Raw genomic sequence first — 24,924 nt, 5'->3', positions numbered from 1 at the left:
GGATTTGGTTTTAAGGATGCCCATTCAACGAGAGAGAATTGCATGCCTGCAATTAAAACATCTTCAAGCACCTTGTGGGACAAGCAGGACACTGATTTGTACAGCGTTTCTGGCTACCATGGGCAGCCACAAAACCGGCTCAGTTGATGTGTCACTTTTCTGAAAAATTGAGTCCCCCATGAATTAATAGTCACAGTGCAACTCTTTCATAATATAGGCAAATGAAATTTATTTATCCTTTAATGAACCTGCTAATGTATGTAGTGCATTTTCCCATTGGAAGTTCACACAAAGGATGCATCTTTTCAAATGGTTCCTACTCTTCCCTTGGCAACAACTGGAACTTACATAATGTACCCAATCTTGTCAATCCTTCCCTTCTGCCTTGAATTCTATATTTGGATCATGTTGTCAATATGGTTTCCCCCAGCTATTGCTGGACTTAAGGTTCCATCAGGCCCTGCTAGCATAGTCAACTCTCAAGGATGTTGGGTGTTTTATTCCCAATAACATCTAGAGGGCCATCACTTAGCAGCTTCTGGGGTACAGAAATGCAGCCTTCAGTGTGCTGCAAAGAAATATGAAGCAGGTGTTTGTAGCATGTGGCACCCACCAATGGCCATCTCTGGAAAGAAAGAAGACTCTTGCATAAAATAATATTAACGCTTTTATTTTAAACTAAGGATTCAGTACAAAAATATTTTTTCCTGAATATTTTAAAAGTGCTAAATACTAGTTCAAGGGGTTTTTTTAAAAAAAAAACTGCAAAAATTTTCAGGCCAGTAAACCTGTGTAATTTTTAAAGCTGTGTCAAGTGGTATCATTAACATTTCTTTTGTAGCAAAAAGTGTGTATAAGTGAAAGCACTCTATAGAAGAGGCAAACAAGTCATTGTACAGTGATCATTAAGTAACGGCAGAATGCAAGCATACATTCTTATAAGTCAGTTCTGTTTAGATTGTGCTCACTCAGACCGTTTCAGACTGGAGCCATCATAACTTTAGTTCAGCGCTCAAAACAGGCATGGCTCATAATGAGGCTTATTTATGAGGATGCAGAAGGAAGAATCAAAAACTTAATGATTCTTGAGAAGTCCCTCTACCCAAAGCTCCTACGATACTTTTTAACTAGCAAAAAGGTTCACATTTGTGTCTCTTGCACAAGCTCTCTAGAAATAAGTGGGGAAATGTGCAAGAGCACAAGCAATGCTTTTCTGGCACACTCTCCACTTGCTTCTGTGTTGCTTGTCCTGGCAAATTTCACAGGGGACTGTGTCCAAAATGTGGGTGGCCTACACTCTTTCCTGAAGCCCCCAAAAGTTTTACTCTTTACAAGCAAAGGACATCACCGCCTTCTAGCCATTGATGACATACTTGGGATCTTTATAGCTACCATGTAAATCGTTTTTCAGACAAACAGAAGGGATGAGGACAGTGAAAGAGACACTACTAACCATGGGGAAACCAAGGAATTACAAAAACGTTGAAGGGGAAACAGCATTCACAAAGAGTCTGATTGATAGCACCTAAGATAGAGGTGGGGAACCTGTGGGGGCCAAGGATGATGGGATTTGTAGTCCCAGCTACTTCTGGAGGGTCACAGAATCCCCCACAACTGGTCTAAACCAGCCTGTTCCCCGTAACTCCACAAATACAAAGGAGCAAGGCTCACTCCTCTGAAGAGAGGGTAATAAAAACATATCTAATTCTAAGCTCTTTTAGCCAACCTGGCACAATCCACATTTGCAACTGCAAATGGAGTAAAATGTGTTTTTTATGGCCAAGACTTATAAAGGTTCCTATGAACTCCCTGATTTATTCTCACCAGAAGTATTTTCACACACAATCAAACAATTGCTCTCTTAACATATTGAGTCAAAACCCAAATGTCCATCTTGCAGCAAATAAAAAAATATATTATTTCCTAAACCTGAAGCTATTTACAAGTTGGTCTCATATATTTAAAAAAAGACTCTTCTTTTCTTTGCCACAGTGGCTGCTTCCAGTTACAGCTTCTCAAATGGGAACAAGTATTTTGCGTCTCCTTTCTTTTCCCTCTTGCTCTTTCTGGTCCTTTTCCCTCCCTCCTTCTCTTGTTCCAGTTGCCGATTTTGGGGCCAAGAAACTTCCACATCCCCAGCTGGTGTCTCTGAACTTGGTTCTCCGCCTCCTTCATCCTCATCAGAGGAGAACCCGCCTCCCGGAGTCACTGCTGCTCCTGCTGCCTCATTCTGGAAGAGAAGCAATTGTTACTAGTAAAAGAATGCATGTACTGCCATTCATTCTGAGAAGGGACACCAAGGTGGCTCACAAACAAGTAAAAGCCAACAAATGGTGGAGTGTTAACTGCTGCTGTGAATAGAACCTCATTTGCAATGGAGGTTGCAGCAAGACGACCAGCAGTGCCAAGGAGTTTCAGCCGGCTGTGCAAAAACATCTAGACCCAATTCCAATGTTTGAGATGATGATCTTGGACAATTGCATTGACAAGAAAGAGGAATCACTGAAATACAAGGCAATACTTTTCAAGATTTTGCCGCTGGCATGACTTCAGGCAAAAAAACCCTGGAGGTGAGAAGAATGTGCTCTCTTATCACTTGTCCCATAGGAACCTGCTTCCTTCTGTGGAAGGCTATGCCCTTTTCCACAACAACTAAGCCAAATGAGCCACTGTGCATTTCAGCATCATTAGAGCAATTGAACACACCCCTAACCCATTATACATTCTGAAGTTATTAAAACAGTAAAATCTGTGCACTGGTTGCCAGCTAAGCATGGCTGATTTAAAAACCCCAAAGCCTGAACCTTAATTGTGATGGTTTCACAATTCCCACCACTCCTTATGGCAAATTATTGTTACCTGTAACACCTCAGAAGGTGGGTGCATGTGTGAAGAAAGGGGGGGAGCTCAGTTTATATCTCCTCATTTCTGAAGTTAAGGAAGCTTGATTTCCCTTCCCGCCAGCTGTTGCAGAATTAACTTACTGTCATCTGTTTCCTTCTTAAAACTTTACACAGTTCGTGGCTATTTTAATAATAATAATAATAATAATAATAATAATAATAATAATAATAATAATTTGTTTATTTATACCCTGCCCATCTAGCTGGGCTCCCCCAGCCACTCTGGGCGGCTTCTAAAATACAGTAATCCATCAAACATTAAAAGCTTCCCTAAACAGGGCTGCCTTCAGATGTCTTCTAAAAGTCTGGTAGTAGTTTTTCTCTTTGACATCTGGTGGGAGGGCGTTCCACAGAGCGGGCACCACTACCGAGAAAGCCCTCTGCCTTGTTCCCTGTAACTTGGCTTCTCGCAGTGGGAACCGCCAGAAGGCCCTCAGCGCTGGACCTCAGTGTCCGGGTAGAAACTGCAATCCTACCCACTTCTCAGAAATAAGCCACACTTATGTAGGACTTATTCCTAATTAAGTGTGTATAGGACTGCGGGTGGTGCTGTGGTCTAAACCACTGAGCCTCTTGGGTCTGCCGATCTGAAGGTCAGCGGTTTGAATCCGCACAATGGGGTGAGCTCCCATTGCTCTATCCCACCTTCTGCCAACCTAGCAGTTTGAAAGCACACCAGTGCAAGTAGATAAGTAGGTACCGCTGCGGCAGGAAGGTAAACTGCGTTTCCATGCGCTCTGGTTTCTGTCACGGTGTCCCATTGCACCAGAAGTGGTTTAGTTATGCTGGCCACATGACCTGGAAAGCTGTCTGTGGACAAATGTCGGCTCCCTCAGCCTGAAAAGCAAGAAGAGTGCCACACCCCATAGTCGCCTTTAACCATCCAGGGGTCCTTTACCTGTTTTTTTTACCTACAGGACTGCACACACACACCTCAGTGTATGTATGTATACCCTGAATAAACTCCCCAATGTTACTGTTATAGCCCAAATAATGTCAGCAGGAACACCCTTTTGGCAGTAAAAATACAGACTAAAGGCCTTTTATTACCTTAGTAGAGTAGCGTCTCTTCAGTCTCTCTTTGATCAGAAGCCCTTTTGTCAGCAATTTCCAGTTCCCCAGGACTCTCTTCTCCCGCTTCTGTTTTTTAAAAATTCAATCAGAAATCAAAGGATGGACACACACACCAATCCAATTATAGCTGGCCTTACATTCTACAAAAGAATAGCATGTAATTGACAGAACTCCATCTGCTCACAGGGAAGAAAGAGGATATCAGAGGTATTTATACAATCTGTGATATTCGCTGGTTATATTTATCAGTCGCCTCTAGGCAACGTACAATGCAATGTAAAAAAAACAACAACTATTAAAATACCAGCAGAATACAAGCAACTCAAAATAATGCAGCTGATCAGCAAGAGAGAGAGAAATAAGCATCAACACCGATGCAATCATATGAAAATGAGAACATTAAATGTAAACTAAGAATAAGTATCAGATTAAGCAGAGGCTAAAATGCAAGTCAGCATTTCATAGTCACTGGGCATGCTCAGTCCTCCCTTGGTTGTTTTGGGGGTTCCTACCCTTTAGGGTTTTTTAAATAAAAATTCTGCAAATTTTGGGATTCCTGCAAGCCCACTGATGACCCACCTCTTGTGCATGGAAGAATTCGTTTTGGCAACATAAGCCCTGGCAGCCACACCTGATTATCAGAAATTGAAGGAATGATTGCATATGCCGAGTGCTCCCTAACAATGACATTAATGGAGAAGTGCAATAGGAACTCCATTTGTGCAACAGATCCTTAAACATTTGTAGTTTCCGGCTATCACCTGTCGGGATAGGAGGTGCTAGAAGACACTGTGGGAACTATCAGCAGCTCTCTATTTAATTAGCCCTGTAATGCTGCCAATTTCTGGCAGTGTCAGTTCCCGCTGCTCCAACTCTCAGAGTGATTCTCACCTCCTTTTCCTTCTTCTCTCTCTCAGCTTCTTCGTTCTCCCACGCTGCAACAAGCACTTCTTTGTACTCTTCGCAGATCACATAACCTTCGGTCCTGGCGAAGATAAAGATGACGAGAACTTGTCATTTGTGCACTGAGCTGGGGAAGTTTTAAATGATCCTAGGAAGACAAGTAGCCAATTGGATGCTGTTTTGAGTGTTGATGAGCTCCATTGTATCAGCACTTTCAAAGTGACAGGGGGAAATGGTTAGAAAATACCTGGGATCCCACGAGGGGCTGAAAGGTGAGACACAAGAATGATAAGAAATAGGAACAGAGGAAGGTGCCGTGTGCTGAGTCAGACTATTGGCTCAGTAACTGGCAGCAGCTCTCCAGGATCTCATACAAGGGTTTTTCTCCCAGGTCTACCTGGAGATGCCAAAAACTGATCCTGGGACCTCCTGCATGCAAATCAAAAACTCCACCACCGAGCTATGGAACTTCAAATAAATAAACTTCACTAGTTTTGTCTACGGAAAAGTACTTAATTATTTAGCAGGGAAGCACTTTGAAAAGCTGGTAATCACTGGATCAAATTTGTCAATTATGTTGAACAAAACAGATTAAACTGGATTTTGAATAAATGTGCTATTGCTTTCCTTAGAGGGTTGTGGAAACTGCTATTCTGAATAAAGTTTTTCATAGGGCAGGGGAGCCCGGGGGATGAGTTTATGGAGCCAAGGGGACAGTGGCCCCCAAAAGTTTAGGAACCACTGATTTAACTTAAGCCAGTTCCTATTGTCTGCATGGCATGGGTTCAAAGACAAAAGACGCACACACAAACACAAAGGAAGGTAGCACAAAGAGAAACAGGTGCTTGGCTCCCCTTCTGCTAAGGGCACAGCAAGGTGACGGCTGCATCTCAGCCAATGCTACTCTCTGCGATTACTGCAGGTAAGCCATGTAGGATGAATAGATCCAGGGCATATTCTCCACTGGCAAAACAGATGTCCAGAACAAGTGATGAAGGCCACCCCAAGCCTGATCAAAGTGAGTAGTAGAAGTGTGACGTACACTGGGTGCGAGTAGCCACCATGAAAATCAAATCCAGTAACAGCTGGGACACAGTCAATATCCAGTTTGCGCGCCACTCTATGGAGGTTGGGAAGCTTTAGCTGCACACAGCCTATGGGCAACATGCTGGGTTGGAAGAGATACACATTCCCAAATTCATTCCGGGGAACCTGAAAACAAAACAGGGGCGAAGAAAAGGGGGGGGGAGAAGAGAGGAAGAAAAACACAATTATTCTAATACTTTTATGCAGAAATTGGTTCTTGCTGAAGTGCCAAGCACAGGACTGGTGCCAATGAAAATGAGAAACAGTAGATACATTGCAAGAGCGAGTACATTTTACAAGAACGCTAGCCGTAATGCAAAACTTTCAGTTAAATTATACAACCCAGGAGAGAACGATTTAGCTTTACCAAAGTACCCACTCAATTTACCTTTATTCTTCATTTTCATCAATGTGAAATTCATTTCATTTTGCACAACCTCCCCCCCCCCCCCGCCCCAAACCAGAAGCCCAGAACAGTGCACAATACAGAGAAAACCATCATCGCAAAGTATTTCACAGCACCATTAAAAATCTGAAAACACAAAAACTTCGATCTAATATCTACAATGGTTAGGTCCCCAGGAACTTAATTCCCAAAGATCTGGATGACTAAATAAGACCAGCAATGAGGGGGGAGGAAGCTCTGGGGTCCCGGGTCTGGGGCCACCACTTAAAAGGCCTCATCTTGTGCAATCACCACCCGAGCCACTCCCGGGGTGATTGCGTGATCTCTCCTCCAGCTTACCCTTCCATCCACGGCAACAGGGGGCTGGTATTCCTCCGTCTGCCAGAGGCCAAACAGCGGCAAGTCCTTTTTGTCTCTGTTTGCTGGTTCTGCCATCCGTGCTTTCCTTGCTTGGTTGGAGTAGCCTAGAACCATCTGTGCAAACACAACACGAGTCCAATGTTCTCATCTGTTCCCACTACTTGCCTGTAAAGTTCTCAGTGTCAACCCAACTGCTACCCCTCAAAGTGAGGTTTGTGAGAGTACCCACTGTCACTTCTGATGTCACGCAGAAGCATGAAAAGAAGATACACAAGCGGCTCGTGAATGCTCTCTCTCTGTTTCCTTCCAGCAACATCCCAGGCCACCACCAAACTGCAAGGCTGCAGAACGGCTGCACTCTATTGATTCATAGCAATGGCAATCCGGAATTCATCTCTCCAGGGTCTCCCGAATACAAGTCTTTCCCAACCTGGTTACTTTCGGTTGTATGCAACTAACTTTTACTCAAGAGTTAGACCCATTAAAATGAATGACCCTAACCAGTGCAGGTCCATTCATTTCAATAGGTCTACTCTGAGTAAAAAACAACAACCCTATCCTTAGCTTTAATTGGATACAAATGAGATGGGGCTAATAATTATAGTTATACGGTAACTCCAGGATTGGAGACAGCACGCCTCTGAAAACAAGTTCCTGGCCACTGTGACTGGTTAATAGGCCAGGGATGGGGAATCTTTGGTTCTCCAGATAGGTTTAGACTACAACTTCCAATATTCTCATCCGTTCCCTGTTTAGGGAAGCTTTTAATGTTTAATAGATTATTGTATTTTAATGTCTGTTGGAAGCCGCCCAGAATGGCTGGGGAAACCCAGCCAGATGGGCAGGGTATAAATAATAAATTATTATTATTATTATTCCATCATCCCTGGCCACAGGCCATGCTAACTGGGGCTAAAGGGAATTGTAGCCCAACAACCTTTGGAGGGTGGCAGGTTCTCCATCCTTTGGTCTGATCCAGCAGGCCTGTTCTGTTCTTCAGCTCATAAGGGCTCATGCATGCATCTCTCATTCTGCTACTGAGCTACATGTGCCCAACCGCAGCCTCGGAGTGAATCTGCTGTCATCTTACCTTATAAGGCACCTCGCCAATCCTGACCACTCGAGCTTGCTTCAGCCAGGTGTCTTTGGAGTGCAGCGTATGGATACAGTCTCTGAAAAAGTCCAAATGAACTGTGCCCTCAAATATTCTCAATGTGAGCACACACATACATTTTTCTTTTTAAGTATATTGGGTGCTTCTCCGCCAATACAACCCAAATTCTGCAACCACTAAAACCGTTTGCACAGATCAAACAGTTTGATTTCTGTGAGTCATGGGAGGGAAAACAAGCTATGCGGGTCACGAAAAGCCCCAACTTCGAACCAACTGATTTCCCCACCCCTGGAGTTCATCAGGAATTGCCTATACAGTGGAACCTCAGTTTACGCCTACCTCCGTTTACGAAAACCTCAGTTTACGAATGCTGTGGACCCGGAAGTGTTTACATCCAGGTTCTGCGGCGTCAGATGCGCAGACGCTTTGCGCGCATGCAGAAGAATGCCTCGGTGAGCAAACGCCTCTGCGGAACGGATTGCATTTGCAAACCGAGGTACCACTGTATACGTCAGTGATGGGCAGCTTTTTGAGCTTGGTGTGTCAAAATTCGCCAAAAAACCAAGCATAACTCGGGTGGTGTGTCACTTCGAGAAAAAACCCATAATTTCACAATATTTACTGTAGTTTAAATAACAAAAATGTATAATTGTAATAACTGTATTTAATAAACCCAAAACTAATTATTTAACCAAACCAAACCAAACCAAAAACCCCTTATTTATCACAAAGTGCCCAGAGTTGTTGAGCTTTTTGGGGGGAGCTGCTGACCAAAGTTTTGGAGGTTTTTGGGGGGTGCAAAAGTTGCTTTGGTTTTTTTGGGGGGATGCCCCAAAGATGCTGCACTTTTGGGGTGGGGAAGAGAACAGAAATCAATGATGAATAATACCTTCGCTGGAACTAACACACAGCACCAACATAGTCTGCCAAAGTGCCAAAAAATCTAGCACAGAACGGGTTAAAAAATGAAGCTGTTACACCCAATCATTGTCTGCCAAAGCGCCAGAAAAAACAGCACAGAAAGGATTAAAAAACCAATCTCTGGCTACCAGCAACAACAACAACAAAAGGATCCAGGTTTTTTTTTTATTGAGGATTTTCTTGGTTTACAAAGGTAATGCAGTGTCTCATAGTTATTCCATTGTTACACATCAATCTTGCTTGTTGAGACATTAGGAAGGAGAGGGGGGAAGAGGGGGCGGGATGGGGGAGTGGGTGGGGTGGGGTGTCTATGTTTCTGTTTTCCTTGGTATATGTAGGGGTTCAGTGTCAGTGTTGTTTATGCGGGTTCTCTGTTGTTCGTTTGTGTTCCTTCATTGGTGAGAGAGGTCGGGGGTTGGCGTGGGGTGTGATTATTCATTTGTGGATGGCTGTGGTGGTCTTTGGTTTCTTGTGTGAGTGGGGCGGGTGTGTGCTTTTGGTTAGTTTAACCATATTGATTTGTATGCTGATGGCGGGTTTTTGTCATTGTCTTGTTGGGCCGTGTAAGTGTTGGGCTGTGTAAGAAGGATCCAGGTTTTAACAGCGGAGACAAGCTGTAGTGTGAGGCGGAGCGGGAGAACAAATGGGGGGGGGGACAACAACAGCGCGAATGGGTTGATGGGGCGCGTGCCAGCAGTGAGGGCTCTGCGTGTCACGTCTGACACGCGTGTCATAGGTTCGCCATCACTGGTATACGTGCAACTCTATCAAGTCACAAGGGTGAGAAAATCAAGTCACAAGGGTGAAAGAAAATAAACCGGGGACACTCAGGAACCTGAATTCAGCACTCAGAAACAAATATTGGCCAGCAGCTGCCAAGCCAGTCAACTCCTGCTAGATCTAACCCTAACCTTAACCCCCTTGTCTGTCTGTGGACACTGGTTTGTTTTGTTTGTGTTTTTTTAAAAAGAAAGAAAGGTGAACAAAAGTACTGACAATGTGAAATCTGATATCTGAGCACAGAGCAACGTAGCCACATGAAGTCCCATTTCACGCCATACACACCTGGCAGATGACTCTCACCTGGAATACACAGCCTCCCCACGGCAATACCCTAGTATAGCAGCTGTCTCCGGATAGATGGCTTCGTATTTAAGGAGATGCCTCTTCAAGGCATAAAGTGGGTGGTTCTTGTATTCACCAATGGCTGTCGGCAGGGGCTGGTCTTGAAGTTTAACTAGAAACTGGGAGACATGACGTAAGTGGTTGACTTTAGAGTTTACGCTGCACAAGCAGATTCTTCAGTTATTTGGAGGGCAAACATAAAAGACAGTATCAGGGCCAGATTTCACAGGATTACTTGATCCAGGGGTCATAAGGGAGTCATCCCTGCTCTAACAACACTGACGGAACTTTTGTATCAACCGAGACCACGTCCTCCAGGTGGAATACTTTAATTAATAGAGTCCGTTCACACACTCAGCTGGGAGTCATCGACCGATGAATGAATACGCAACAGACCCACTAGGGATAAGCAGAACACCCACAAGATAGTTGTCACAGTGGCCACCAACTTGTACAGGTTTAAAAAACAAACTCATGGAGGACAAGCTGACTCAATGGCTACAAGGCATGACAACTGCGTACACCTCCAGTATCAGAGGCAGTATCCAGCATAGCTGCCAAGTCTCCCGCTGAAAAATGCAGGATCAGCAGCGGTGCGGCACCGGAAGTTGCTTCTACGCATGTCCGGACATGCATAGAAGCAACTTCCAGTGCCGCTCTGCCCGATTTCCGGTACCCAGGCATGGGCGGAGCAGCACCGGAAGTCGCTTCTACGCATGTCCGGACATGCATAGAAGTGACTTCCGGTGCCGCGCTGCCCATGTATGGACACCGGAAATCGGGCAGCGCCAGGACCCAAAATGGAGCCTCCCTGGCAGGTAAGAAATACGGGGATTTACAGGATTTTTCCCAATCCGGGCTGCCAGTGGGAAATGGTTTAAAATACGGGGGTTTCCCGTGAAAAACGGGAGACTTGGCAGCTATGGTATCCAGTTGCTGGGGAGCCAGAGAGGGCTGTGGCACCTATAGGCTTTCCAAAGGCATCTTCTGATTCACTACTGGGTGAACAGAATGCTGTTATCCATATTGGGCGTGAAACTGTTCTTATACACCAGGGTTACCCAAACCTGGGTCTCCAGGTGTTTTCTTAAGACTATAACTCCCATCATCCCTAGCTAGCAGGACCAGTGATCAGGGACGATGGGAATTGTAGTCCAAAACAACAACAACAACAACAAACTGCTGGAGACCCAAGTTTGGGGAACCCTGTTATACACAAAACGATTTAAAGTGCTTTCGTTGTTAAATGTCTTTGTGATGTCTTATAGGAAGCAGGTCAGAAATGGAAAGAAACCGATGGAATTATAAATAACACTGGACTCGAATAGGCTTTTGGTCTGATCCTGCAGTGATATCCTCTGTTTGCGAGAGCCAGCTCTCAGGCGCTCTTCAAGCAAGCAGAGAATTCCAGAAGCCCTGCTGCAAACACAAGCAGAAGGGGCTTTGTTAGAGGAATCTCACCCTGAACGACTGTCTGCTCATTAAGATTGCTGAAATCATAACATACCCTGCCATGGCTCTGGATTGCTATGACCATCCTAGGCCTAAAATCCTGTCCGCACCCTCACATTGCTGAATTAAGTTGGTACTAGCTTGATAACCCTGCCACACCTGTACCCTCCGTTTCCTTCTCCCTCCTCCCCAAGGCCAAGCTTGCGCCATTTAAGGAAACCCAAAGGCACTTGACTCATAGACTCATCTTCCCATGTATTTCTACACCCACCATGTTTACACAGACCAGGTATGAAAAGTATCGAGGGGATGGAGGACCTCTTAGTCAACCAGGACATAGTTTTGTTCATGGAGAAGGAAACCGGCAAGCTCCCTTCTGTTACCTCCCTTTCTTCCTTTTTCTCTCGCTCCACAAAAGGGCTTCTGTACGGTTCCAAAGTGTCCTCCCACCACTCAGCGTCCACGCGACACTTCCTCGTTGACGTCATCCACGCCGGGTCGTATCTTTGTGTCACGTCCTTGACGCACCCGTCGTTATCAATGCCGATGATGTAGCACACTGGCTTGGTGGCATGTCTGAAGCACAGCAGTGGCTGCCCAACGGTGCCATGGACGCAGTCCACACTGACCCACTTGTCCTCCCGTTCGAGAAAAACCTCCAGCCACTGGTCAGTGCCTCTCTGTTTACCTGGTCCCACATCGCCTCCTTCATCCTCATCGCTAGAAATTATTTTGTTCCTTCTCTTTGAGGGGTTTGAAGAGCCTGGGGTAGCCGCTTCCCCCAGTGAACTCTCAACCGTCCGAGAGTTCTTGGGTACATTCAGCACCGCAGGCCCAGATTTCCGCCTGTTGTTAAGAGCTGCTTTTGCTTTCGGGGGCCCTAGTGACGACCTCTGTTTCCTCTTGGGAGTTTCGAAGTCCTCATCAGAGATGCTGCTTTCATCCTCGTCTTCCTCTGAAGCATGGAATTCAGAATCCCTGCCGTCGTCGCTTCCACTCTCCTCTTTATATGACACTTTTGAGGCCACTTTTCGTAGGCGGTCGTTTTTGGTCCTCCCCAACCCTCCCTTTCCCGGCAGTTTGCTCGCACCAGGTTCCTTTTCTTCCTGAGCACCCCTGAGGGCAGTAGGTTTATTTATTGTCCTTTTGGCTCCTGTTGGGGATGATTTCCTGTCAGCTTCCTGGCTCCTTGACAGGACCTTCTCTTGGCCTGCCTCTGGCTTGGCCTTACCAGGCCCTGCACATTTTTTCGAGGCACGTTTAGGCTTTTTGGCAGAGCCATCCGATTCCTCGGAAACTGCACTGAGAGAGCGCTTCTTGGAGGAAGTGGCCTTTCCCTGGGGGGTAAAATGAAAAAAGAGGGCTGTGGGCTATCAAAAGACAAGGCAGTGAGGCAAACACTCTGCAGTGTTTCAATAGTTTTGGTCTCAATATGTTAGCTGTTAAAAGTGAGCCGCTCTGCTCTGAATTAGCAGACCTGTAGAATTTGCCCTATGGAAGATATGAGCCCACAGTGGTACATAATCTACAGTGGAGATGCTAAGCTGTAGATTTTGCCATGTACCTTACTGGAGACAGTTCTGAGCAAATATCTGTATGTACAGAGGCACCTCCTCTGTTCAATAGGCCTCTTACTTATTCACTATGCTCATTTCTTACCTTTCCTGCAATGAACTCAAGGTAGCATGCCTGGGCCTTCTCCCACCTTTTATCCACAGAACAACCGTTTGAAGTAGATTAAGCTGAGGACTGGTTGAGCTTCATGGCTGAGTGGGGATTTGAACCCAAGTCTCCCTAAGTCGTAGTCAGACACTCTAACCACTACACCAAACTGGCTCTCTTGTGGGCAAGCTCGTGACATCATGAACTCTATTCTGCTTGAGGAACATACACAGACCAAACACATAATCTAGACCTGCAATTCCAGAATGTGTTTTTGTACTACAATGGTACCTTGCTTCTCAAACTTAATCCGTTCCAGAAGTCCTTTCCAAAACCAAAGCGTTCCAAAACCAAGGCGCGCTTTCCCATAGAAAGTAATGCAAAATGGATTAATCCGTTCCAGACTTTTAAAAACAACCCCCCAAAACAGCAATTTAACATGAATTTTACTACCTAACGAGACCATTGATTCATAAAATGAAAGCTATAAACAATGTACTGCATCACAGAATCAATCAATCAGTAGCTGAACTGAGTTCCATGCAGTCACAAAAACAAAACAAAAAGACCTGCAAAAACAAAAACGCAAAATAAATAGCAAAAACAGACAGAGCTCAGCGTAACACTCAAAATGGAAGTGTGGCACTCAAAATGGAGCATGTTTGGCTTCTGAAAAAAGTTTGCAAACTGGAACACTTACTTCCGGGTTTGCAATGTTTGGGTTCCAAGTTGTTTGAGTGCCAAGGCGTTTGAGAACCAAGGTACCACTGTGCTTCCAATGTGCTGTGAGGGAGATAAACAAGTGATCTTAATAGTGAACACTCTGATGTTTGCACCACTTGTCCATTAAACGGTTATGATGATTAGCATAGGAAAAAGTCATATCGTGCAAGCATTTCAGCTCCCTGTAATGCTTGGGTGAACCCATTTATTTGAGAACTGCTGCTTTACAGTCACCCCATGCATGTTTGCTTCAAAGGAAGTCTCACTGAGAGCCCTCCTGGAGACACACCTACCTTTTCCGCCAACACTTTCAGAGGAATGGGCTGCAGAGACAACACAAGGCGGCACAGTAGCTGCAACGCTCGCAGAATGAGTAAAAATACCTATTTGAAAAAGTGAAAAATATTATTGTTTGTTAGTTTGGATCTGGAGTTATGTCAATATGGAGGTTTTCCCTCCCACTCCACCCTCCACTTTGTTCTTAACCAAGGGATTTTAACCCACAGGACTTTGTAACAAATTTCTAGTCTAAATCCAACTAAAAGTGACCCAGAACAGCCTTTCCCCACAGCAGATTGGCATACTGGAGACTTTGACCTCCTCTCCATGTACTGTGAGGGATGCCAAAGCCCCCTATGCCAGTTGGGGGTCAATGTAGCTTCTCTACCAATGCAGTAAGCTAACTAGGAAAGTAGAGGGCTCTCCACGTATGCCAATGAATGACGGAGGAAGTAACAGGTTGGACATTTCTTGTTTTTACTCAAGTATTTGAAAAGCAGTTTCCAAAACCCCAACAGCAAAATTTAACCATGCCCATATAAATTGTTGTTGTTGTTGTTTAGTCGTTTAGTCGTGTCCGACTCTTCGTGACCCCATGGACCATAGCATGCCAGGCACTCCTGTCTTGCACTGCCTCCCGCAGTTTGGTCAAACTCATGTTGGTAGCTTCGAGAACACTGTCCAACCATCTCGTCCTCTGTTGTCCCCTTCTCCTAGTGCCCTCAATCTTTCCCAACATCAGGGTCTTTTCCAAGGATTCTTCTCTTCTCATGAGGTGGCCAAAGTATTGGAGCCTCAGCTTCACAATCTGTCCTTCCAGTGAGCACTCAGGGCTGATTTCCTTCAGAATGGAGAGGTTTGATCTTCTTGCAGTCCATGGGACTCTCAAGAGTCTCCTCCAGCACCATAATTCAAAAGCATCAATTCTTCGGCGATCAGCCTTCTTTATGGTCCAGCTCTCACTTCCATACATCACCATATAAATTACAACATTGAAAAAAAAGCAGCAAATCATCCTGTAATACCAAAGTACCGTGAAATTTACATAATTGGTTAGCGTTAAAATGTAAAAATCCACAGATCTGCCACAGCTAACCAGATCCATCAGAAGCCTGGGTGAATAAATAAGAGTGTATCTTGGGGGTGATGGAGATACCTATTCCACTAAGGGAAGGTCAGTGTTGGTGCTGACCTTTAAAGCCCTAAACGGCCTCGGTCCAGTATACCTGAAGGAGCGTCTCCACCTCCATCAATCTGCCCGGACACTGAAGTCCAGCACCGAGGGCCTTCTGGCGGTTCCCTCACTGCGAGAAGCCAAGTTGCAGGGAACTAGGCAGAGGGCCTCCTCGGTGGTGGCGCCCGCCCTGTGGAACGCCCTCTCATCAGATGTCAAATAGAAAAAGAGCTACCAGATTTTTAGAAGACATCTGAAGGCAGCCCTGTTTAGGGAGGCTTTTAATGTTTAATAGATTATTTTATTTCATTTTTCTGTTGGAAGCCGCCCAGAGTGGCTGGGGTATAAATAATAATAAATTATTATTATTATTATTACTTCAGGGGGGGGGGTATATGCATTCACAAATTCCTCTCCCAACCCTACCTGGAGACTGAACTTGGGAGCATTTGCATGCAAGAAAGCTACTACAAAGCGGCATCCCTTTCCAAGGGGCCACTGATTGGCTTCACGCTTCCCCCAGCACAGTTACTGACGTGCCCCCAAATGCCTTGTCACTTACATGAACCAATTCCTCCTCATCTCGTGCAGCATACACAGCAAAACGCCTCTCTAGCGTGGACTGCCAACTTTCTTCGTTATCAGAGAGCTCCCCATTGACAGTGAAGGTCGCAACAAACCTTGAAAAAGGAAACAATATTCTATTTTTTTCCCCTACTTGCTTGGCTAATAACGCCTTCAAGTCTCTGAAGGGCTGTCACACCCGGAAATTGAAGCAGAAGGCAGGATCAGGACCAATGGACAGACATCGCAGGGACTCCCTGGTCCTGAATGGGGTAACTGTGCCCCTGAACAACCAGGTGCACAGCCTGGGAGTCATTTTGGACTCACAGCTGTCCATGGAGGCGCAGGTCAATTCTGTGTCCAGGGTGGCTGTCTACCAGCTCCATCTGGTACGCCGGCTGAGACCCTACCTGCCTGCAGACTGTCTCACCAGAGTGGTGCATGCTGTAGTTATCCCTCACTTGGACCACTGCAATGAGCTCTACGTGGGGCTACCTTTGAAGGTGATCTGGAAATTACAATTAATCCAGAATGCGGCAGCTAGACTGGTGACTGGGAGTGGCTGCCGAGACCATATAACACCTACATTGGCTCCCAGTACAATTCAAAGTGTTGGTGCTGACCCTGAAAGTCCTAAACGGCCTCGGTCCAGTGTCCCCGAAGGAGCGTCTCCACCCCCATCATTCAGCCCGGACACTGAGGTCCAGTTTCTGGCTGTTCCCTCCCTGCGAGAAGTGAGGTTACAGGGAACCAGGCAGAGGGCGTTCTCGGTAGTGGCGCCCGTCCTGTGGAATGCCCTCCCATCAGATGTCAAGGAAATAAACTACTTTCTGACTTTTGGAAGACATCTGAAGGGAAATTTTTAATGTTTGATGTTTTATTGTGTTTTTAATATTCTGTTGGGAGCCGCCCAGAGTGTCTGGGGAAACCCAGCCAGATGGGTCGGGTATAAATAAATAAATAATTACTACTACTACTACTACTACTAATGGTAAGAGGCTTGGGTGGTGGTGACTTGGGTGATTTACGCAGATGCAGACAACCATGTGTCAGGACTGCTGTAACAGCAGCCAACATGAGCGCAAGGGGTTGGGCTGGATGTCCTTCAGGGACCCTTCCCACTCTTTATCACATGTAAAATCGCAACACCATCAAAACAAAACAAAACAAAACAAAACAAAAAAACCTGGATCAAGAGAGAGAAGCCCCTTACCACTTCACAAGATTTGACAGGAACAGGCGGTCTACGCGGCCCGCAGGCACTTTAGTAAAATGAGTGGGGATGATAGAGAGGCCGATCGCCTGGAGGTCCGGCTGAGAGCAGATCCTGTTTCTATGAAAGCCATTGGCTAACAGGCACAGTAGGTGGACCTGTTGGGAGAAGGAAGCAGCTCCCAGGAGAGAGAAGTGGCAACGGATAGTCATGCTACATAAGGTTTTGTTTCCATGCCTCGAAAGACAGGCCCAGCACTGACTCAATACATCCAAGTCTGCCGCTAGGGAGCCAGGAAAGGTTATCGGTAGCAGCCTATGTGAGGAAGCGCCTTCATGTGAGCAACTCTGAACACTGGGGGGGGGGGGCTGTTTCCTCCGAGATCTGCTGCGGCCAAGAAATTCAGGAGCAGCCTACCAGTTTGGAACATTTGAAGGGTGGAAGTGGGGAGAGAGACTTATAAAGAATACACACCCTCCATCCCAACCCAACTGTCTCTGGCACCTGCTGCCAGGAGACAGAAGCTGCCAGAAGCATCAGCTGCGTTGGTGAGGGAGCCTTGCCCAATGAGGGCAACATCCTGGTCATCTCTGTTACTGTATTTTGAATATAATGTCAGCTGGCCTAGAGAACTTCAGTTACTAGTGGGGCTTACATATTTAAAATAAGATTTTTATTTTTATTTTAAGAAAAGCTCCCACATTTGAGCATTGCTAGGGTTACCTTCAATGGGATGTGGGTGGTGCTGTGGTCTAAACCACAGAGCCTAGGGCTTGCCGATCAGAAGGTTGGCGGTTCGAATCCCCGCGACGGGGTGAGCTCCCGTTGCTCGGTCCCTGCTCCTGCCAACCTAGCAGTTTGAAAGCACGTCAAAGTGCAAGTAGATAAATAGGAACCGCTACAGCAGGAAGGTAAACGGCATTTCTGTGTGCCGCTCTGGTTCTCCAGAAGCGGCTTTGTCATGCTGGCCACATGACCCGGAAGCTGTACACTGGCTCCCTCAGCCAATAACGCGAGATGAGCGCGCAACCCCAGAGTCGGTCACGACTGGACCTAATGGTCAGGGGTTCCTTTACCTTTCAGGGTTACCTTCACTTTTAGAAGGAAGAAAACGAGCTGTGGGACTTTTCTGTGACCAGTTGTCCTTTTCAGATACATAACTTTAATTCAAACATGCACCCAGGAACCCATTTCTTCATCCTTTCCGCCTGTTTGTCTGGTGGTAGTGCTGCTGTTGTGACCCACTTTAGATCAGGCTGCAACCCGATAGTGAGGCCTGATGCACCAGTTGGACAAATGCCCCAGACATGGAACGACCTCAGGGTTGAGGCCAGAAGAAGTTCTTCCGTCTCTGCCTTTTATAAGATTTATAAACCCCATCTGCCTCATCTGGTGTCTGCTTGCTAAATTTATCAGCAGCCTGCGGTTTCTTTTCTTTTTTATGTGACTGCACCTGGTATAGGTTTTTTTAAAAACTGTTCAGCTTATGGTTCAAATGCGCTCATTTGCATTTTGGATGTGGTTTTTAAATATGTATCTGTTGTTTGCAAGCCGCTTTGGGTGAAGGAAAATCTGCACAGAACCGTTTTTAAACAAACATAAATAGGCAGCTTTAAGCCCAGTCAGACAACAGCTGTACCAACCATTGTATGTAGAGGGGAAATTGGTTCTTTGAGCAACATTATCTGTATTCATACGTCATAGTAAACCATAGTTAAAAGTTTCCAGTGAGTGCGGAGATCACTCTGACTTTGCTTCTCTACAGTAACAAACCCTGATCCCGGCTTAGTGTTATATCCGAACTGGGGGTCGTGGTTTGACTTCACATTGTGGGTTGTTTGGAGTAAAACTATCCACGATTCCTGGTTCAGATGTACCATTAAACCAGGGGCTGCCATTTGTTGCTCCTGCTTGGGAAGCAGGGAAGCGGCAAAGCAGAAGCCATCTGTATGTTCATGGTAAATCATGAACTATGGTTTATCGTGATGCACAAGCCTATTTGTTGTGTTCTAAACCAACTAATGTCTCTGCTTCCCTAGAATGACTTGGGGTGTCAATATTGCTCTTGTCCTTGTAACAACACGCTGAATTACTATTTGGAAATACTACCGTGCCAGGATTTCCAATAAACTCTTCTCCTAAGTGCCAGAACAAGGTAGCTGACTGGAAATAGAACTCTTGAGCCCTGCAATGTCTGCCTTCTTCCAACACATTACTCTTCAGGCGTATTACCTTGTGTGTGTCTTCATGAACTCCCTTGTTGAAGCGCTTCATCATTCTCCGCAGATATGTCTCAAACTCGGCCTGCCTTTTCTCTCTGCAAGGTGACCAAAACAAACCAAAGAGTGAGTGCCATGCAGTGATGTTCTCAAGGCCTAACTTTCCAGCTTCTGAGCAGCAACCTGAAGCCAGAACACAAAGCAACACATTCATATGCTACTGTGTGCATGAGGCTACATGCACTATAGCTCTGTTGAGGGATTATACCTGAACAGGAAATTTCCCCTCATGGAGGAGAAGTGGAGCCGTGCCTGCTAGCCCTGTCGCTCCTACCTTCTCTGTTCCTGACCTTCTGTTGAGTGGGGAAGGTTCAAAGGGGGGTTTTACTTGCATTTGCCTGCATGTGAGTAGAACTCTCCATGCAGTTGGGGACCCTGATAAAGGGAAGGCCAGGGAACTGAGTGGACAGGGGCTGTCAGGTGAAGCTTCATATCTCCTGCATGCTCTGCTATTTCCTGCTCAGGCATAACTGGGTTTGTGTGTGCTACTGGTTGTGTGAATTTATTTCCTGTATTTATATTCTGCCTTCCTAACCAATTTAGGCTGCCAAACCAATATAACAGAGCAGCCTATTATATTTTTAATTCTTGTTTTATAGTAAAAAGAAGTGGATCCAGCTGCCCAACACACACACACAAACCACAAACGAAATGCCAACCAAGAGCTACCAAGAGCTTAGCCAAGCAGAAATGTTTTTCACTTCACATCTAAAAGATAGCTTAAGGGTCGGAACAATTTCTGCTTGCGCAACATAGCATCTCCTCCAACCCCTGAATTCCCTCTGCCCCCCCCCCAAAAAAAATCTGCTCTGGACTTTTCAAAATAGATCTGAGGATGAAATAGGGGGCAGCAAGAGGAGAAGAGGGAGTGGAAGCTGTGTTGCATGCGCTGAAGTCATTCGGTTCGCACAATGACTTTGCTGGATTTACCCCTAAAGTCCCGGTGCCACAGTGGAAAAGGCTCTGCCAACCACCCACCCAAGTTCTGGAGATGGAAATGTCTTAAGCAAGGTCCTCAGTAGAAGAAGGTCTTCAACCAGGCAGCCTTTTTTCATCCCAGTGGTGCGGGAACTCCAAAGGGCAAATCAGCCACAAAGGCCCGCTAATACCAAACTCACGTACCTTCTCTCTCTTTTCTTCACCTGCTCAGGTGTCTCAATTTCTATCTCAACTGTTTTGTTGGGCAATGCCGGTGCAGGAAGTTCTTTGAGGATCTCTATCTCAGGTTGATGAAGTTCTGGAAGCAAACATCCCAGTCTAATTAGTGCGTCTTCAATAATGTCCAGTAAGATGATGAGCAGTTAAATTCTAACTCAGGGCTGCTTCTGAAACTTCTCAGCACTGGATCTTAAGCCTAATGGCAGCATCCTGCAACAGCAGGGTGGGGGAAGCTGAGGTCTCCCCACCCCTGGCAGAATACTCTGACAGGGGGGCAAAATTCACCTTTGATAAAACTTTGGCATGGCAATAATGTGTCCAAATAATGATAAACCAAAATAACCAAGGGAACCAAGATTTACACAGCAATTTTTTTTTTAAAAAAAATGTATTACCTTCCACATCTTCCCACTCATCCTCACTTTCATCATCTTCATCTTCATCATTGTCACCATCTTCTTCATCATCTCTCGTTCTCTTTGTGATGGGAGATTCTTTTTTTGCATTTGTTTCCTTCTTTAGAGGAGCACTCTGCAGACCACTAGGATGTGGGGAAAGAAACAACCGTAGAGTTGAAGGGGACCTCAAAGGTTATTCGTTCAAGCCCTTCCAATGAAGAAAACCCACTGTCAGACAGCTTGTACCTCCAGGAATTTCTTCCTAACGTTAGCTAGTTTAAGGAAAAACAACCCGCATAGTTAAGTGAGCACCTGAAACAGACTTTCTAGAGAATGTGTATATGATAGCTCCAGAAAACTGTATTTCTCTTCCTCTCTCACACACATGCTCCAGGTTTGTGTAGATTCTCTCAAATTTAATGGGGAAACAAGGCAAGATTCCTCACCCCCACCCCAGTACAAGACAGAAGTTTAAGCCTTGACTCTTTACAAGGCCTCTTTCACAGCAGAAGTGGTTAACTCTTGTTGAGCCGTATCAGGAGGACCACACAACTCCCATCATCTCTTGGCACCAGCTTTACTGGCAGCCAATCAGAAGCCGCACTTTGGTTTTGGAAGTTGAACGGACTTCCGGAACAGATTCCGTTCGACTTCCAAGGTACGACTGTATAGGAAAGAGAACAGATGCATCTACTCTTTAGCATCTCATCCACAAGTCGGTTAAGGTGGAATACCAGGACTGAGAGAGGATTAATTCACATTGCGGTGGTTTGGATGTAACTCTGTACAGTAGTTTAATTTTACATATACAGTAAATAAATATGTGCACACCCAAAGACCAAAAGTTTTACCCATGCATCGGCATCCGGTTTTCTATGGGTTCAGAGGCTAAGAGGAAGCACCAAAAAATGTCAATTGTATCATTGCCCTAAGGATGAAATAAGCGGATGTTCGGATTCTGGAAATAAATAAATAAATAAATCAGCTCTCAATGAAAACCCTAAGCATTGATTTACCTGCATTTTACCCTTTTTTTACAGGGCCCTTTACTTTCTTCCACTTTATTCTTTTCCTCCTTCACTTTGGGCTTTGGTCCTTTCTGATTCGAATTTCTGCAGGGTGGTTGAAAGATATCCCTCTCCCGTTCTTTTTCCTTCTTTTTTCCAGAAGCTGTTTTGGGCAACCTTTTCTTCTGACTGGGTTTTTCCTCTTCAAAATCATCTGTATGGAAAGAAAATGTGACGACGACGATAGTCACAAACTGTTAGGGTAGGAGATAGGAATACAAGCTTAATCCGAATTAAACACCCAAACTGGCTCCAATAGTCTTTTCTACAATTTCTTCCTCCCATTAGATCGTGAATCAACTCTACTGTGATCCACCATGAACCCAAAGTTTAAACCTGTTGTTATTATTTTGCTGCTATTTCTACTTTGTTATACAACAACATGGGGCAGCTGCATATTCCTGCGTGGCAGGGGGTTGGACTAAATGAACCTTGGGGTCCCTTCTAACTCTACAATTATATGAAAAAGACAGGAGGGGAGATATCCAGAGCTGCCTATCCATTTGCAGACTGACTTTTAATCTAGCAGAGGAGTCCACTAAACCAAGGGGAGTGGTGATTTTCAGCTGTAGGTCTCTGTGCCGCTTCCCACACTATGGGGGGGAGGGGGTCCTTCAACCTTCTGGAACAGATGGGGGTGTCACAGGGGGCTACAGTATAAATGAGGAATTGCCTCCCCGTCCCTTATGCTAGCAGATACCTCATTGGGTTTAACCTCCTTGGGTTAAAAGCCGTTCTGCAAATGGATAGGCGGTGCTGGATATCACCAAGCTTATTTACAGAAGCAGAATCTTAAGACTGTGGCAAACCTATCCATTCTGAAGGAGATCAGCCCTGAGTGCTCACTGGAAGGACAGATTGTGAAGCTGAGGCTCCAATACTTTGTCCACCTCATGAGAAGAGAAGAATCCTTGGAAAAGACCCTGATGTTGGGACAGATTGAGGGCACTAGGAGAAGGGGACGACAGAGGAAAAGATGGTTGGACAGTGTTCTCGAAGCTACGAACATGAGTTTGACCAAACTGTGGGAGGCAGTGCAAGACAGGAGTGCCTGGAGTGCTATGGTCCATGGGGTCACGAAGAGTCGGACACGACTAAACGACTAAACAACAACAACAAGACTGTGGCAAAACACTTCTCTGAATTATTTTACTTTATACTGCATAAAAATTTCCATCCCACCTTTCTAATGCTCATGCACTACTTGGTTAGGCTTAGCAAAATTAAAATCGCAACATTATGCCAAACAATGCAATGCAACATGCAAAATACTCTCTCCCCGCCCCCCCCCCCACCTTGATCATACATCAGTAACTTTTGCTGTTCCTAAGGAGAATGTTCATGTTTAGGAAACAAGGGTAACCTCGTGTGTGTGTGTGTGTGTGTGTGTGTGTGTGTGTGTGTGTGTGTGTTAAACGAGACAACTAGGAGGAAACCTCTTTTGGTAACCACGTGACATAGTTGTATAAGGTAGTATCAGGAACATGAGACGTTTCATTCACAAGCAGGCTGCCGAACTTTGGCCATTCACAACGGAATTCCAGCCAGAGCATGTGCAAAACTGTTGATTTTTACATAACCCGGGAGTGGGCGAGGCCCAAAGGGAGAGCCAACCCAGTAAACCGCTGGGAGCTTAACGAAAGCTCAGTGGGTGCATGAGACTCTTAATCTCATGGTCGTGGGTTCGAAACCCACCTTGGGCAAAGGATTCCTGCCTGGCAGGGGGTTGTATGACTAGAACTAGACACGTGGTCCCTTCCAACTATGATTCTAAAGCTGCAATCCAAACTCCTGGGAGTAAGCCCCGTCGACTTCAATGGGACTTACTTCTGAGTAGCCACGGTTAGGCTTGAGCTGCAAAGACTGTCAAGGAACGGGCTGTCGGTTAAGGCTATTCTGCATCCCTCCGCCCCCCCACTCACCCTCCTGCTGCTGCTGCGTTTTAGGACCGGAGGCGGAGGCTGCAACTTCTCCCTTGAGCTTCTTGCCCACCCCCGGCAGCTGCACGACCCCCTTGCGCTTCTTGGCCATCCTGATCCGCGGCAAATCGGCCTGGAGGAGCAGCGGGAGAAGCGCGCAAGAGAAGCCACCGGCCAGCGCGGATGGAGACACAAAGGAGAAAATCCAAAACAGGAGGGCAGGAGGGAGGGAAAGACGATCTGCGGAAGAAGGCGGCTTAAAAACAACACGGAGAGCAGGGTTGTTGCATCTGTTGTTCTCCCTTACTCTCACAAGCGGCCCCGCGCGATGCTGGGCTGGCAGCTTGCGTTGCTCCTCCTTCCTGACGTCCCTTCCGTGCCGGGTCTGAACGCGGTGCAGCTTGCAGCCTTTGGGGGGGGGGGGCGGAATGAAGATGCTGTTCAGGATTCAACAGCTTTGCCCTCCTCACAAGCGACGGGGCAACTGATAAGCATTGCAATATACGGATTTTGGCAGGAGAAGGCAGGAAATGGGACTCTCGGGCGCTTTGAGATTACAGGGCAGCCCGCCACCTCTCAGAAATAAGGAACATGGTTTGAAACTTGTGCCGCTTTATGGAGAAATCCGTCCCCTGCACACACGCACCCAGTATAAAACCTGATACAATTTTAGTGGCCTTTACCCAAATTAGGCCCAAAGTGCTCCCGCTCCAAATCCATAGTAAGGTACATGGCCAAAATCAACCTTCTTTTTATCTGTGTGTCCTAAAGCGAGATGAGCGCCGCAACCCCAGAGTCGTCTGCGACTGGACCTAATGGTCAGGGGTCCCTTTACCTTTACCTATTTTGTATTTTATGGGAACTTCCCCCAACTTGCAGCGCAATGCTATACAGTATATACCAAGGAGTCCAGCAGCACAATCCTAACTCAGAAGTAAGCCCTACTGAATTCAATAGGACTTACTCTCAGTTAAAAGGGCTTAGGACTGCATATGTATTGTGCCTGGCACAAGGCTCTTGTTTTTTTTCTGCAACACAGCTACTCCTCTGGAAAGTCTATACATTTTACACAGAAGTAAGTCCCACTGAGTTTGATGGGGTTTACTGCCAAGTGAGTGGTCTTAGGATTGCAGCGTTATGGACT

At 45.9% G+C, this 24,924-nt stretch overlaps 1 protein-coding gene across 2 annotated transcripts; it reads right to left on the bottom strand.

The window, feature by feature from the left end:
- Positions 1–242: 242 nt before the first annotated feature.
- XPC (XPC complex subunit, DNA damage recognition and repair factor) lies at positions 243–24,156 on the bottom strand. Of its 2 annotated transcripts, none has more exons than XM_060271391.1 (16): positions 24,088–24,156; positions 21,811–22,015; positions 20,792–20,937; positions 20,361–20,475; positions 19,192–19,276; positions 16,960–17,117; positions 15,745–15,862; positions 14,023–14,112; positions 11,728–12,681; positions 9,851–10,011; positions 7,823–7,904; positions 6,712–6,846; positions 5,923–6,092; positions 4,869–4,962; positions 3,954–4,043; positions 243–2,230 (listed from the first exon to the last, which is right to left on the bottom strand). In XM_060271391.1, the coding sequence occupies exons 5-16, from the start codon at positions 19,234–19,236 to the stop codon at positions 2,006–2,008; spliced, it is 2,322 nt and encodes a 773-aa protein (XP_060127374.1). In that variant the 5' UTR covers positions 19,237–19,276; positions 20,361–20,475; positions 20,792–20,937; positions 21,811–22,015; positions 24,088–24,156; the 3' UTR covers positions 243–2,005. The 2 variants fall into 2 exon arrangements, with proteins under 2 accessions (XP_060127374.1, XP_034962387.2); XM_035106496.2 differs by having other exon boundaries at positions 23,784–24,134.
- Between the last annotated feature and the right edge of the window lie 768 nt (positions 24,157–24,924).

This window comes from Zootoca vivipara, chromosome 2 (genome assembly GCF_963506605.1).
Source record: "Zootoca vivipara chromosome 2, rZooViv1.1, whole genome shotgun sequence".
Classification (NCBI taxonomy): Eukaryota; Metazoa; Chordata; class Lepidosauria; order Squamata; family Lacertidae; genus Zootoca; species Zootoca vivipara.
Note: the sequence above shows the minus strand (reverse complement) of the source record. Positions and strands in the feature narration are given on the sequence as shown.